The sequence below is a fragment of the Rhododendron vialii genome, chromosome 10a (assembly GCF_030253575.1).
Source record: "Rhododendron vialii isolate Sample 1 chromosome 10a, ASM3025357v1".
In the NCBI taxonomy this organism is placed as follows: Eukaryota; Viridiplantae; Streptophyta; class Magnoliopsida; order Ericales; family Ericaceae; genus Rhododendron; species Rhododendron vialii.
The window spans coordinates 34,522,541-34,538,441 of NC_080566.1; the positions used below are offsets into that span (position 1 = coordinate 34,522,541).

A 15,901-nucleotide genomic window follows, 5' to 3' on the forward strand; every position below is an offset into this window, starting at 1 on the left:
GAACCTAATGGTAATTAAGTATTTTATCTTACTTTAATAGGAAATACTTTTTATTTTCTGTACCTAGTTGTAATAATCTCATCAAGGATCCAAACACAAATTAAAATACTCTCTCTGTTCCACATTGAGAGTCCACATTGAAAAGTCGTGTCATTTTTTAAATCAAAAAATCAATTACTTCCGTGTATAATTTTACGAATTTTTTCGCACCGTATTAAAGATATCGATTAGTACTTCAATTTGGTGCGAAAAAATTCAAAAATTTATACACGGAAATAGTTGATTTTTTTTTATTTAAAATATGGCACGAGAGAGAAAGTGAGACTCTCAATATGAAACGGAGAGAGTATTTGATAACTGTAGTACATGATTTGGTCCTCAAACTTTTGGTTAACCGAACCGTAAAGTAGGTATCTATATTATAAAATAGAGCAATTTTGTCTACACATACAAATAAGAGCACCTCTTCAGCCGTCAAATCAAATTTTCAATAGGTTATAGCCGTCCAATCAACTCCTTTAATAAATTTATTTACTCTCTCGATCCTTCTTTCCTTACTTCTTTATTTAACAATATGCATTTTATTATCAAAAAGTTTTCTTCTCCCTATCGTCAATCTTAAAATCTATCATTGTGGTATTGTGCATTGTACATGTTCACTCATCCATCAGAGAACTCTATTCAATTCATTTCTTCCGTCAACTGAGGTAACAATAGAAAAACATTATAGAAACTTTAGTCACAAAAGAATAAATTTAGTTTTTTCCAGTAACAAGTTGTTTCACCTATTTTTTGGATGCATGATTCGAAGTAGTAGTGTTTGATAATTTGTCTCAGTTGTAGGTATGTAGCATTCCTTTGATTTGAAAAAGGAAAAATTAACTCAAGATGTAGCATTCAGTTGCAAGAATCACTTTCAATCTTAAAGAAAAAACAACATTTGTTAACTTACGGGAAGTGGAGTGTTAAAACGATATTTTTTTTTGGATTAGTTGCTAGTTGAACTATAATGTATACGGGTGTGATATAAGTATTGGTTGATCAACAAATGTAATTTTGGTTTTGTCTGTAATATTAGTGTAATCTGTATATTGTGAAGAACACGGTGAACTGACTTTTGATTAGCAATTTTTTGGTTAATACTATGTATTACGACTTTTAGGATCAATGTAATGCTAAAAGATTTTTTCTGATACTGGTGTGCTTATTGAAGCAGTGGAAAATCATTAAATTTAATTTCAAGCAAAAAACTCTATTCCTTTGCATTGGCAAGAATTGAGATACAGACACAAGGATGATGTAAATAGTTTCATAAGTCCCCTATAGCATTTTCCAAATCCACTTAGTCCACTTCTAAGTTTCATAACCCACTAAATTCACTAATAATTTTAATGACAAAAATACCCTACCTAAGAAACAAGGGTCTTGTTTGGCTAGTATGAAAATATATATTTTTCATTTTTTTTCGTTTTTGTTGCAATCAAGCCGCCGCCACCACTGCCACCGCGGCCGTCGCCACCACCTTTGCCGCTGCCATCACGCTACATATAACGTTATATGTGTAACAAAAAACGTATTTTTTCATTTTCCTCGATTTTTTAATTGAACTTGCTACACTTAACATTTAACATTATATATTATTATAGCTCTCTCTAACTAAGAATGTTTTAAAAAAATGACATTAAATAACAACAAAAACACACAAAAATATATTTTTTGTGTGACACGAAAAACACACATATAACCTTATATATTTTTACAAAAAAATACAACCTGTTCCAACCTTATATGTCTAGTCCTAGAACAAGCACACATATATCCTTATATATTTATTCAAAAAACTCTAAATATATCATAAGCAAGTCGGAGAGGCCGCTGCGCTGACCAAATTAATAAGTGATTGATGAAAAACACAAATATAACCTTATATATTTATTCAAAAAACTTCAGATCTCTAACCCTAGGAAAAACACACATATAATCTTATGCATTTATTCAAAAACTCGGGGCGTTACATGTTTTATGCCAACACAATCACATATAATATTATATGTGTATATCTACAGGAAAAAAACAAAAAACAAATACATATAATAGTAGACATATGGACATCGTGGCTCGCTCCGCCACACTCTTCGACGGAGGACTCAAGCACATGACCTATGGATAATCCAAGCTCTCTTCATGAACTCACATATTGCCACCTATACAAGTACCATGCATAATTTGCCGACTCATCTACTATCTTTTTCTTCTTTTTCCCAATAAATTACTAAATCCAAAATTAACGGATGTTACAGGAACAGCTTGCGGTAGGCGCCGGTCTTGACCTCGTCGATGCCGGTGGGCTCCAGATCCACAAAGACGGCGAGAGGTACGTGCTTCCCAGCGTCGGTCTTTGCTGAAGAAGGTGTTGAACACGTCGCCGCCGCTGCCCACCATCTTGTTGCTTAGCATTTGCCCATCAGGTTGCGAAAAAACAACCAAAAACAAAAAAAACACAAATCGGTTAAATCGAAACAGAATGGCGTCAAAGACAACGGAAAGTTCGACGGAGTTGAGTTTGTTTTACCTGAATGCCGTGTTCAAGGTAGTAGAGCTCCCAACAGGCGTTTCCGACCTGGATCCCGACCTGTCCGATGTGGATCGAAATGCACTCTCTCATATTCGTTGGACGGGATTAGAGAGAGAGAGAGAGAGAAAGAGAGAGAGAGAGAGAGAGAGAGAGAGGCTCTGCTCCAGATTTATGTTTGGTCTAGGGTTTCTCTCTGTAAAACAGTTTATATAAGAGGGTATTTTAGTCTTGGTTTAATTTCTTTTTTAAAACAGTGGACTAAAGATCTTACCAAACCTAATTAGTGAACTAAAGGGGTTATGAACTTTAGAAGTGGACTAGAGGGGTTACAAACATGCTATAATGGATCTAGACAAATTTTTTAATGTAAATAACCAACACATTAAGAACAAACTGGTGGCAAACCCGTGATTGGAGAAGTTTGTGATGAACCAAATAATAATTAGCTATTAACAATTGATACATATGGATTAAATCACATCACCTATTTATCAACAAAAACGGAAATCAACAAATAGCTTTGAAAGTTTCTACAGAGGTTTCTTGGGTTTCTTCTGGTGTACCATCAATGGTTGAGAAGAGTCCGCTTACTGCAATCCGACCCTCTCAAAACTCAATCCAACCCAACCCTTTTTTATGTTTTGAAGTTCAAAGCAGAGCAACACACCAGTAGTTACCCTCTGGCAATATTAAGGTCAAAATATGTACATAATAAACATCCTAATCCAATTATTTCAACCCCTAATCAACCGTCAACTTCAATTATTCCCTTTAAACTGCCGATCGAAAAAAAAAAAAGATGGGAAAAAAACCAAAATGAGCCTTGTAAGTTAGTGTTTGTGTCAACTTGATCCCTACAATTTGAATTGGCTCAATTTACACTCTGTAGTTTTAATTTTGTTCCAACTTTTTTTTTTTTTGATAAGTGCAGATCTTATTAAGCTCAAACAATAAAGTCTAGAGATATAGTCCCTTACAACAACCAGTTAAACAACTCCAAACTAGCCATCAAAACTAACAAACAAGAACCAAAAAAAAAAAACTAAACAGGTAAGAAAATCCTACTAGATGAGCCCCAATTCCTGCACAAAGATTGATTCTTCAGAGACTGTTTCATCTTTCTCCTTGAGCTAAGGAAGTCCCGAACATCAGCTACAATGAATTTTGTTCCAACTTGGTCTAATTACTAACAGTCGTTAGACTCCATTAACCCCATACACGAATGAGCCCCTTTTCTAGAGTTAAAACTATAATCTGCTATTCTCCTCTTGCCCTAATATACCTCTGAACCAAAATATAGAGCCTCGTTGTTCCATTCTCTATTTTTTTTTCACAGCTTTCATTCTCCATTTGTGGCGCCCGGGGTTTTACATTCGACCGAAACGTGTCTCATTCTCCGTCGGGGGAAGGAGCGAGAGGAATTAGGGCCTAGATAAGTGATCGGGTTCCTATGGATTGCAACGTGGTTCTTGAAAAAAAAAGGAAAAATGAGGAGTTTTGTATTCTATAAAAGGGGTTTGGATATTTTTGAAAAATGCATGAATTTTAGAAATTGAAGTGAGTTTTATCTTAAAAAGAGACCGAGTTTTTATCAAGCTGCCTACATATCTCCGGATAAAGGAGAGTCAAGTCCGGCCGTAGTTCGGGCCACAAAAGGGGTTTAGAAAATAACTTAGAGTTTCCACCGGACATAGAGTTTAAGTGTATTTGATCACCTCTTGAATATCGGAAGAATAGTTCAAGTATTTTAGAAAAAAGAACACGGGCCAGAGAACCCGATTTTTAGAAAAGAGTGACTCCGTTTTGGTTTTTAGGAAAAGGCTTTAGGTCTGCAAGGTTAGAGAAGAAAGGGTTCAGTAATTCGCTAAAAAAGAGACCCATATGTGTCTGGGGTTAACAGAGGCTACGACAGTTAGTAATTGGACCAAATTGGAACAAAATGAAAACTACAGAGTATAAATCGAGCTAATTCAAATTGTAGGGACCAAATTAACACAAACACTAAACTACATGGACCATTTCGATTTTTTTCCAAAAAAAATTTATTCCCTTTAAACAACTTCAATCATTGCTATTCTTGCCGGCGTCTTGGGTGGAGGTCTATGGCACCATTACCGTCCTTATCAATCTCCATCATAGCGTTAGTTAAATCCGCGGAGGACGTGCCAACATCAAAACTGAGGGCTTTGAAGACCGACGGGAGCTCGGAGACGGAAACCTTGCCATTGCCGTTGGTGTCTAATTTTTGAATACAGTCAAAGAGAGAGATAGAGAGTTTTCTGGTTCAGAGAGTACTAGAGAGAGATGTGTTTCAAAATAGAGACAGAGAGAGGAGTTTTGATAAAGAATTTAAAATTTTTGAAATATTTTGGACGATTTGTGCGCCAATTTTTAAAGAGAAGAGAGAGGGGTTAGAGAGAGTAGAGCGGTGGAACCAATAGGTCTCAGCCGTACACCACGTAGGCAGTGTACACAACCGGTGTACGCATAGCATTATTGATTAATTAAATAGATATGGAAAAATAATACAATGCACGGAATAGAATTCCATGCTTCTTGTTGTCAGCAATTTAGCATTGCTTGATCACTTTTGGCATTTCTTATTAGGATCTTTTCCACTGGCAGAGAAATACAGTAATATTTCTTTTTCGGGTATCCGGGGACTAAAATATGATTTCGTGATATGTTATTTATTTTGGCAAAATCCAAGCCATTGGAGACAATATTTGACCCAAGTTTCTATTCTATCCAAGGGGAAAAGACTCTGTCAAACGCTGACACTATACGGCATGTTGACGCATTAATTTTTTCATGCGTTATTGTGTGTGTTCGAGCAACTGGCATTAGTGATTGGGTGGTCAAGTCGGTTTTGCACTCGCCTCAAGGCATGTTGACATGGTGTTACTAATTTCTTCATTTATTATTATGTGTGTTCGAGGAACTGACAATGATGATTTTGGGCCCGCCTCAAACATACGCAACCTATCAAGAATGAATTGTTGACACTATGACATGTGGTATCACAATTTCACAAAATACTTTCTCGTATCTGAGGGCAGCCCAACAGTACAAATTCTGTGTGTAATGGTAGCCCCCAATTTTACCCTTAAATAGTTGAAATCCTACGAGAATTTCACCTTTAAAGAAACCAAACAATAAAAGGAAGCCGAAAAACAAATAAAAGTAGAACACCACTAGCACGAAAATATATTTTGTGATCGAGGAACAGTTTTCCTCCTCCTCACAAAAGTGTGTAAGCGCCACACTCCTACAAGGGGAGGACCAGTTTTCCTCCTCACAAAAGCGTGTAAGCGCAACACTTTTTGCGAGGGGAGGAGCAGCAACACCAAATAATCAAAACCAGGCAATGCTAGACAACACTATTTAGGCAAAAAAGTAACTTAAAGACCATAGGAAAACAGAGAATAGAGGTAATTCACTCACATCAATTGACAAAAAACATTTCAAGCTCTTTCCGAGCAACCTGTATAACCATCGGATCCCCGACTAGTTCATTTATTCAATACAGTTCACTAAGAAGGTTATAAATGTTTTGAAACCAACACCCTGACGCCAAAACAACACAAAAACTGGAAGCGATCAGACCATAAATTTAACACTTATATGTGAGTCATGTGACCAGGTCACACCAACACCAAAATCATACTTTGGAGGCATAACCTAGGACTAGGAGTCTAAGACTAAGCAGCTTTAAGTGTGTGTCCAACGTCAAGGACAAATCGGTATTTAACATCAGCTTTGACGAGACGTTCAATAGCTGTGTTCACATAGTCCATCGGAATGACCTCAATTAGTGGAGTTATGTTGTGCTTTCCTGCAAAATCGATCATCTCTTGCGTCTCCTTCATACCACCAATGCAACTTCCAGCGATGGCCTTCCTCCCTGTAAAATCCAATTCAAATGTAACATATAAATAGCAGCAACAAGGCGGACACACTCAATGCATGCAAATTTCAACCTTGCAAAGAGTTACTAACTCCGTCTCACAATCTTGGTTTACAATCTTGGTTTATTATATGACACTTCAACTTTCTAAATGAAAAACTGAGAATTGCATTCAAACTCAAGTTGAAAGGCATTAATTCCCTTTCCCCATGTTGCCCAATAAGATGATAAGACGATATGTCTCCAGTCATAACTACTATGTTAAGGATATTACTTAAGTATTCGAAAAGGACTAAAAATATAGGAACATAAAAAAAATAGAAAGATTGACGGACAATTTGGGATGAAGGGAATAAAACACAAGCCTAAGCAGGAAGGTGGTTCACAGCTACTCTCTCAACCTTAATGAAGCAAATGAATTGCCTCGATATATAAGCCAAAACACATATGTATAAACGGAGATGCTTACCGATAAGCAAAGGAAAGGCTGGTAACTCGAGTGGCTTATTTGGAGCACCAACCATGATGATCTTTCCATGAGACTTCAATAGAAACAACAATGGTACCAATGCATGAACTGCAGATACTGTGTCAATGATGCCATCCAAAGTACCCATAGTAGCCTATAATAACTCAACACATCAATATTTTGTAACTACTTCGCACATACTTAAGAATCTCTATAGTCAATATCACTTCCGGGTGGGAAGAAAGATACCTGCATTTCGTCTGGATTAGTGCTGACTATGAACGAATCGGCACCAAGTACTTCAATAGCTTCCTGCTTCTTGCTCGGGGAGGTACTTATAACGGTCACTATAGCCCCAAAAGCCTTGGCAAATTTAACAGCCACATGGCCTAACCCACCTAGGCCCACCACACCCACTTTCGTACCAGGCTTATCAAGCCCATAATATCTCAGTGGGCTGTAAGTCGTGATCCCAGCACAGAGGAGGGGAGCAGCAGCATCCAGAGGCAGATTGTCAGGAATCCGAACGATATAGCGCTCGTTAGCTATCATGTGATCAGAATAACCTCCGTATGTCTTGGTTCCATCATAATTCACGGAATTGTATGTGAGTATCATTTTGGGACAGTAGTTTTCGAGGTTGTTCTCGCAGTTTTCACATGTGTGACAGGCTCCAACCATGCAACCCACCCCCACTCTGTCTCCAACTTTATACTTCTGTACCTTGCTGCCAACCTCGGTCACCACTCCGACAACCTCATGCCTGTGTGTATCAATCATGATCACACGTTTATACATTGTAGTTGGTTAAGGGCTACACTCCAATTTATGTTTTGGGCAGTAATTAAATAAGAAGGAACAGAAATCAATAATAGCAATATGGACATTTGGAGATAGAGCGAAGCAGAATTTAATATATTTGCAAAATCTCTACACCAAAAACAATAAGAAGTTGAAAGAAAGGTATTGCAGTCATGAAAACTCCACAAGATAATGGTCTGCCAATAAACAAGAAAACATGCTCAAGCAACCATGCACTTCATAGGAATCAGTCAATTATCGAGGCATGAAGTGAAACCCGTTCTTTTGTCTTCTTGGTTCGGTGTGAATTCAACTTTCTTCGGTCAAGAAGACGTGACTATATCGCATTTCGATTGTGTATCATGTAATTCGTGGAATCCAGTGAATGAGTGAAACACAGAATTGAAAGAGAGGGCAAGAACATGTGTGTGAGAGTAAAGGGATAAATATACGGGAGCGAGCGAGAGTTTGTAATCTTTGTAATTTCTGAATTTGAAATCAATAAATGGGTGAGTGTTGCTGTGATCTCTGTGCGTTCAAATCACTTCCAGACACCACACCAGTATTCTAAATCGAGTACAATTCCCACCACAACATTTTCTGGGTGACAATAACATTGAAAGAATCTATAGGAAATAAGCACGTAACATTCAACTAATTTATCCATAAATCTCAAGTTTACCTACAAGCCGAAAGGCCAGAAACAAGAATCGAAAACTCAAACCACTAATCAAGTAGAATTTCAAAAACATATATCTACCAAATCCAACTATATACTTGAAAAAATCAAGGAGTAGAATCAAAAAGCACACCCGTTACACAACTAGTCATAATCATGGAGAATGTAATTGAAACGTACCCGGGGAGAAGGGGGTAAGTGGAATTTCCCCATTCATTCTTCAAACTGTGAAGATCAGAGTGACAAATCCCACAATACAAAATCTTGAACCTCACATCCTCATCTCCTGTTACCCTGAAAACATCACCAAAATCACTCAATTTCCAAACAAAACATTTTTTAAATACATTTCCCAATTCTGTCTCACAACCCCGAACAATCGCTACAACCATTTGGGGCTTTGGCTCATTTGGTTTTAGGGTTTTCCACAAAACCCAAAATGCATTTTCTTTTTCAGTTCAGTTCAGTTCAATTCATTTTTATCTCAAACCCCAAAACAATAGCCAAAAATTTTATTTTGGATTTTTCAGAAAAAAGGAAAAACCAAATCCCACATCCTCATTCCACTAAGACAACGGTTGGGCCAAAGCTAACCGTTGTCCTAGTGGTGGCTTAGATTTAAGAGATTGCTCCCTTTAATATCACATATTCAAATTCTCTTAATGCTATCAATTTCTTTAGGTCAGTCCATACAGAGTTTTTCTCTACTTTAATTGGAACCGACGTGGGACTGACTGTAAGATTGGTCCCATAATTAATCAATGGTCTTGAAAGTTGATCCGGACACAAAGTTAAAAATTGTAGAAAGCCCAATGAGAAATGCTAACCTTCTAGAGAACTTGAATGGAGAGAGGACTCCAGAAGCGTCTCTGGCCGCCCATCCGAATGCCTTCACTGGGTGCTCTTCTTCCGGCGCCTTCCCCATCTTTTTCTTAGGAGTAAAGTAAAGGAGAGAGAGAGTGAGAGATTTGTTTCTCTTTGTAGACTGAGGAGGATAGAACGAGAGATATTGGACGCATGGGATTGCGATGGTATTTATAGAGCAGAAGAGAGCGTTAGGATATTATGGCACGGAATCAATGAGGTGGGGTAGGGGCGACGTAATCGATGAGGTGTGACTAGATGGGTCTCGATATCCTGGGCGCTGGCTCACGCAAAGAACCAGTGGGGAACCATTCTGGAATCATCTATTCAGTTTTCTTTCACGAAATCTCAAGGTATTCTGTCAACGGGTATTCATTAGCAGCAGTTAAAGTAGGTGGGTGTTCCGGTTTTTAGAAAAAAGAATTTATAGAAAGAGAGCTGATAATACCACGAAACATTTTTTTTACTGCCACGACCATTAAATGCTTTTCCTGACAAATGGACTTCTTTGTCCTTTGCTCTCAAAAGTATTCAGAGCCTTTACTTTATGTTCTCAAATTGTCCTTTTATTGATTTTTTCCCCTAAATTGTTGTTATGTATTCCCTTTGGACAGACTTTTGCCATTTCTGTTCTACGTTTTGTCTCTTTCTCTTCGGGCAATTACTAATCGCCCCCGTGTCAGACCCCCTCTCTGACACGGGTCACTGTTTCTCCCTTTTACCCCCGATCCCACCTCTCCTTAAACCGAAAATACCCCCGTTGGGCCCAAAAATATTCGAACCCATTTTTTGTTATTTGTTTTTTATTTAATTAATAAATTTTATAATTTGTATCTTTTTTCTTTTTTATTTACTTAAAATTATTTTAATGTTCCGATTTTCAATCCGGTTGAATCGGTGAAAAAATCTTCTTTTTTTATCATTTTATCTTTAATGGTCATAATGAATTTTTGGTTTCGTAGAATCAAATATCTCTTAGGGCTAAACAACGAGAGTCCTAGAGTCAAAATTTAATTATGGCAATTTAGGATAAAATGATCAAGAAACTAAAATCTTTCTACATGTTCAAACGGATTGAAATTTGGAACACTTAGTTTTTTAACTATATTTTTAAATGTATAAACGATCTAAAAAGGTTAAAAAAATTAAGTGTTTCAAATTTCAATCCGTTTGAACCGGTGGAAAGATTTTAGTTTTTTTTTGATCATTTTATCCTAAATGGTCATAATTAAATTTTAACTCTAGGGCTCTCGTTGATTAGCCCTAAGAAAGTCATAGAATTAAATATTTCTTAGGGTTAATCAACGAGAGCCTTAAAGTCAAAATTTAATTATGGTCATTTAGTATAAAATGATAAGGAAACTAAAATCTCTCCACCGGTTCAAACGGATTTAAATTTGAAACACTTAATTTTTTAACTATATTTTTAATATATAAACTGTCTAAAAAGGTTAAAAAAAATTAAGTGTTCCAAATTTCAATCCGTTTAAACCGGTGGAAAGATTTTAGTTTCCTTATCATTTTATCCTAAATGGTCATAATTAAATTTTGACTTTAGGGCTCTTGTTGATTAGCCCTAAGAGATATTTGATTCTGCGAAGGCCAAAAATTCATTATGACGATCGAAGATAAAATGATAAAAAAAAATAAGATCTTTCCACTGATTCAACTGGATTGAAAATCGGAACACTAAAATAATTTTAAATAAATAAAAAAAGAAAAAAATACAGTGTATAAACATTATTAATTAAATAAAGAAGAAATAACAAAAATTAAGTTTGGATAATTGGTTCAACATTCCTAATGCATCAGATGCATGCATGCTCGGGCAAATAAGAAGTTGAAAAAATCTGAATATAATGGAAGAATAAAACAATAAAACTTAAGAGATAAAGTAATTTGAAAATAACATGAATCTAGAAATAAAATAATCAAATTAGGACAGATCATCGAAAGTTTATCGGAAATACAAGAAATGCAAAGAACCAATACTTGTGGTAGTTTAATATTGACTAAGTAATGAATATAGATCCGCCGGAACGACGATTTCATATTCATATTCAATATTAGACTTGTTTGATAGGTTTTATTAAGTAAATTTCAAAAATATAAAATTTATTTAAAAAAATAAGTGATTCCAACCTCTTTAAACAATTTATATATTAAAAAATATAGTTAAAAAATTAAGTATTCTAAATTTCAATCCGTTTGAACCGGTGAAAAGATTTTAATTTTCTGATCATTTTATCCTAAATGGTCATAATTAAATTTTGACTTTAGGGCTCTCGTTGATTAACCCTAAGAAATATTTTGATTCTACAATTTTCTTAGGGTTAATCAACAAAATCCCTAGGGTCAAAATTTAATTATGATCATTAAGGACAAAATGATCAGAAAATTAAAATCTTTCCACCGGTACAAACGGATTGAAATTTAAAACACTTGATTTTTTAACCTCTTTTTCAACCTCTTTCGATAGTTTAAACTACCACAAAAATGGAGTTTTTCTGTTTTACATTATTTCACCATCAATATTAGGATCGTTTGATAGGTTTCGTTGGGTAGATTTCAAAAATATAAAATTTATTTTAAAAAATTACGTGAAAAAAAAGTTATTAACATTTAAAATTTTATAACAAAAAATAAAATAAGGGAGAGAGAGAGAGAGAGAGCCTGGAGAGCCAGGGGTAAAATGAGAAATTAAAGGAGCCCATGTCAGGGGACCTGACACGGGGTGCGATTAACAGCACTCTTCTCTTTGATTGGACATCTCCATGACTAGGCTTTTTGGATTACAAAGTTGACAGGAGCCCTTATCATATTGAAGGTGAGAAATACTAGTACTCCATAGTACTTATTTCCAGCTGAGGTGTAACACACCGGCCAATTTCAGTCGTCTATTCGCATAATCAATTGTTGAGGTTCGTTTTCAATTATGACCGGTCACAATTAATTCTTTTCCGGAAAAGTTTTATTAAAATTTGGACCATTCAGAACACTTTTGGACGGTCACGATTGAGTGCTGTAAGCACAACCGGAAACAAATTTTTCTCATTCAAGGTATGTTATTCATACTTTCCACTGGAGTACTTCTTCTTCTTTTTTTTTTATTTTATAATTTTGCAGTGACCTATTTATTTCTTTTATTAGTGGCCTATTCATATTTTGTACGAAACTTGGGATTATATTTTCGGGAGAAATGATAGTTTTTTTTTTTTTTTGAGCTTAAAAGTACTAACAATTGATACTTTGTTGGGCAATGTTTTTTGAGGTTTGTTTTCAGAATTTTAGTTTGGATTTGGGATGAATAATTATACTAGTTGTTTCTAGTGAAAAAAAATGGCCTTCCTACTGTGAGATGTTTTTTAATGAAAAATTTTCTATTGTGAAATGTTTGTTCTCTTTTAATTGAGCAAAAAAGTTAAAATTGAGACTCCTTTGGTCTTGTGTTTGTTTATTAAGGGTGGGGGCAATATTATTTGCCTAATACCAATCAAAGAAAAGAGTGGGGAACAATATAAAAGAAAAAAATTTGAAACAAGGAAAAGGCCGAGTTTTTATGTAGGGTTGGATTTGCTTAGCTGTCAAAAGAAGTGGGTCTTTACTTTGACATTTTGTACAGCTAAAAGAACGGCAGGCATTTTTAGGATTAGGAAAGGGCAATTTGGAAACGTAGAATAGAGGCTCTGACTACTTTCGAGAGCAAAGGACAAAGAAGTCCATTTGTCAAGGAGAGTATTTAATGGTCGTGGCAGTAAAAAAATGCTTCGTGGCATTATCGGCTCCCTTTAAAAAAGGTAGGTAATTTTAAGCTAAAAAATTATGTGTTTACGTAAATAATTTTTCTATAAATATGGATCTTATTTGATAAATTTCATTGAGATCTTTTATACGGTGCAAAAAAAATCAAAAAATTATTTTTCATTTTCATTATATTTGAGTTTGAAAATTGAAGAAAAAGAACTTATAAAAAAAGAACCCTTTAGTTTACAAGAGACTCAAAAGCTGTCCATAATCCTAAATCACAGAGAACCTCACAGGGCTCAAACCTTGACATCCGGTAAAGAAGGAATCAGGAAATACCATTGGAGTAGAAACAAATTTTTTTTTTTTGGGTTAAACAAAAAGGAAGAAGAGCCCTAGGATACAACGTGGACCCTTAGACACATGAAAAATAATGAAATTTTGGGCATTAACGTGCCAAAACTCAAAATATCTTCTTTTGACATGTGAAACTGACACTTGCTTAAGGTCAAATAGATGTACAATGACTTGTACAAACCAACAAAAATCGAGAAAAGCATCTCGACAAGATAAAGGATTGAAAAACTGAAAAAATGCCACAAACATGGACATAAGACACAAATAATGACTCATATAGGCCCGGACTGAAACTAACACCCCAATGCAGTCACATTAGATCCATATAACCTACATGGCATGACAAAACTTGGCAAAAGCCCCTTGAATGACATTCAAAAGCAGTAGCTAACTGCTATTGATTGTTGCTCGAATTGAATATGCACGTGTAGGTTTGAAACCAACGCGTATTACTTTGAACAAATGCGCGTGAACCTCAAACTAGCGTGTGTGAATGCAAGTCCACTGCGACTCCTTACACCAGATTTCGTTGAACTTAAAATAAACTGTGAGCCGTTAGGCTTCGCAAGCATTTCGTTCTGTTTTTTATGCTTAAAATCTTTTAAGGCTTTTGCTCAGTTTTGAAATTGAAGTAGTAGTTTAAAATAAAATTGAAAGACAAAAGGTTTTCCCCCTTCTGATGCTCCAACGAAAGCTTGACTTTTTCTCGACCATGGTGATATACCAAAGTCTTGGATCAAATTGATAAATTGTGACCGAGTCTCAAAAAGAGACTACCTACGTATCCCATTTTGGGGAATCAGGTCAAAACGTAGTTTAGGCCAAGGTTCACTCGAGTATTTACCTTACCTTTTACGCTCTAACTTTTGTCTAGGACCGCCCATTCGGGTTTTCGATCTAGCGAGCTTTCAAATATTGCCTTTACTTTTGCCTACACTGCCTTCATAGATTCTTGGTCTAGTAGGCTACTCTAACTTTTGCTTGGAACTGTCCACCCTTGGGGTTTTCAGCCCAACGAGCTTCTCTCAGGGAAAAGGCTTTTGAATTGATCCATGATGACCAAGGTATTTGAATTTGTTGTCGTTGAGATCGATAAAATGGCCGCAACCCCAGATAAAATGGCTTTGATAATGAAGGATCCAAAGCGCTTCGACTGAAATGCCTTGGTCCGGGCCATTTTGAATGTTCTAACGTGTGCTTGGCGGAACGCTGTTGTTGCTGCTTTGAACCTGGTATGAGGCCCGGAGCCCTTCTGAGCTTCTGCTTTTTGGCTTGGCATCCGATAGCAGGAGGATTTGATGTTCCATTATCTCGGGATCAACGCCGGGCGTGTCTTTGTGAGACCATGCCAAGACGTCGATGAACTCTTCGAGCCTGTCTGACCTGGCGCAATGCTCCTTCGGGGACAGTGTTGAACCAAGTTTGAACCTTTTGGGGGTCTACTTCATCTTTCAAGTTTATTTAAAAATTACTATTTCAATTAATAGGCTGAGCATGCCTTTCGTCTTCCCTTTTGGCCAGGGAACACATTTCCTTGGGGATGATCCCTTCGAAATCTATCCTTTCGTCGTTAGGGTTGACACAGTTTATTCAAAAGTCAGTGAAGTACTTAGAAGCAAGATAATGCATATCATAAAAAAGCCCCTCGAGGTTGCCAAGTACAACAAAAGACTTGAATAGAAGCTACGATATAGAGGGCCAAGAGGCACAACCTCCGACTCAGAGCTAGATTTAAACAACTTGATAGACACTGTGTCAGACTTAGACTCAAAAGTGTCAATGCAAAATAGACGCGATTTGAAAATGCAATTTTTATAGTTACCCTTGACTTCCTCACAAGAGGGGTAGGATCTAGAGGGACATTGGACCCAAGCAACAGCACTTCGGCTTCCTCAGCTTTTTTGACCAAACCTACTCGGTGCTCCCATGAACAATGGACCTCAGCTCGTCAGTCCACTCCTTTGTAAGCTCCTTATTACTGTCAATCCAGGTGTCGGCAGTGAAGACCTTAATTGCCCAATCTACAGCCATCATGTTAATCTCCGGTTCGAACGGGATGGATACGATTGGTTTGGGTTGGCTTTCTGAGACGATATAGCGGCTAGGGTTGAATATGGTGGAGCTTGAGTTGATTTGAGTGGAGATGATGGATATCTGACCAACCAGAGGGTCAGAGTTGTGTTGAGGCAAAGAGTTGGAGATGACATTGGGCTTTGGTGGAACTTGAACCGTGCCATTGTTAATGAGATCTTGAATCTCATGTCGAAGACGGAAGCACGCGTCAGTGGGATGGCCGGGCATTTGGTGGAAGGCACAAAAGAGGTGAGGCTTGTAACCAGAAGGTAGGACTTTTGGTGGGAAGGTTGGGGTCAAAGGTTTGAGATGCCCAGATTTGACAAGTTTCTCCATCACTGCGGACAGAGGAGCCTCGAAGACAGAGAAATTCCGAGGTTGGGTTCAGGCCCAAAAGCTTTGGGCGTTTTGAACCTGATTGACATCGGCTAT

The 15,901-nt window shown here is 36.8% G+C and overlaps 1 protein-coding gene and 1 pseudogene across 2 annotated transcripts; both read right to left on the reverse strand.

The window, feature by feature from the left end:
* Positions 1 to 2,177: 2,177 nt before the first annotated feature.
* LOC131304276 (tubulin alpha-2 chain-like) lies at positions 2,178 to 2,665 on the reverse strand (annotated as a pseudogene).
* Positions 2,666 to 6,001: 3,336 nt separating this feature from the next.
* LOC131304271 (8-hydroxygeraniol dehydrogenase-like) lies at positions 6,002 to 9,454 on the reverse strand. 2 transcript variants are annotated; one of them, XM_058331451.1, is made up of 5 exons: positions 9,259 to 9,454; positions 8,612 to 8,725; positions 7,201 to 7,714; positions 6,952 to 7,105; positions 6,002 to 6,479 (listed from the first exon to the last, which is right to left on the reverse strand). In XM_058331451.1, exons 1-5 carry the CDS (start codon positions 9,354 to 9,356, stop codon positions 6,277 to 6,279), a joined length of 1,083 nt encoding a protein of 360 aa, XP_058187434.1. In that variant the 5' UTR covers positions 9,357 to 9,454; the 3' UTR covers positions 6,002 to 6,276. The 2 variants fall into 2 exon arrangements, with proteins under 2 accessions (XP_058187434.1, XP_058187435.1); XM_058331452.1 differs by lacking the exon at positions 6,952 to 7,105 and having other exon boundaries at positions 9,259 to 9,434.
* Between the last annotated feature and the right edge of the window lie 6,447 nt (positions 9,455 to 15,901).

Excerpts from the sequence above, each read along its gene's own strand:
- LOC131304271 (XM_058331451.1), bottom strand. The coding sequence starts at position 9,356 with ATGGGGAAGGCGCCGGAAGAAGAGCACCCAGTGAAGGCATTCGGATGG. Across the intron at positions 8,726-9,258 it reads CCATTCAAGTTCTCTAGAAG|GGTAACAGGAGATGAGGATG; the intron begins GTTAGCATTTCT and ends TGATGTTTTCAG. Across the intron at positions 6,480-6,951 it reads AGCCTTTCCTTTGCTTATCG|GGAGGAAGGCCATCGCTGGA; the intron begins GTAAGCATCTCC and ends TGGATTTTACAG.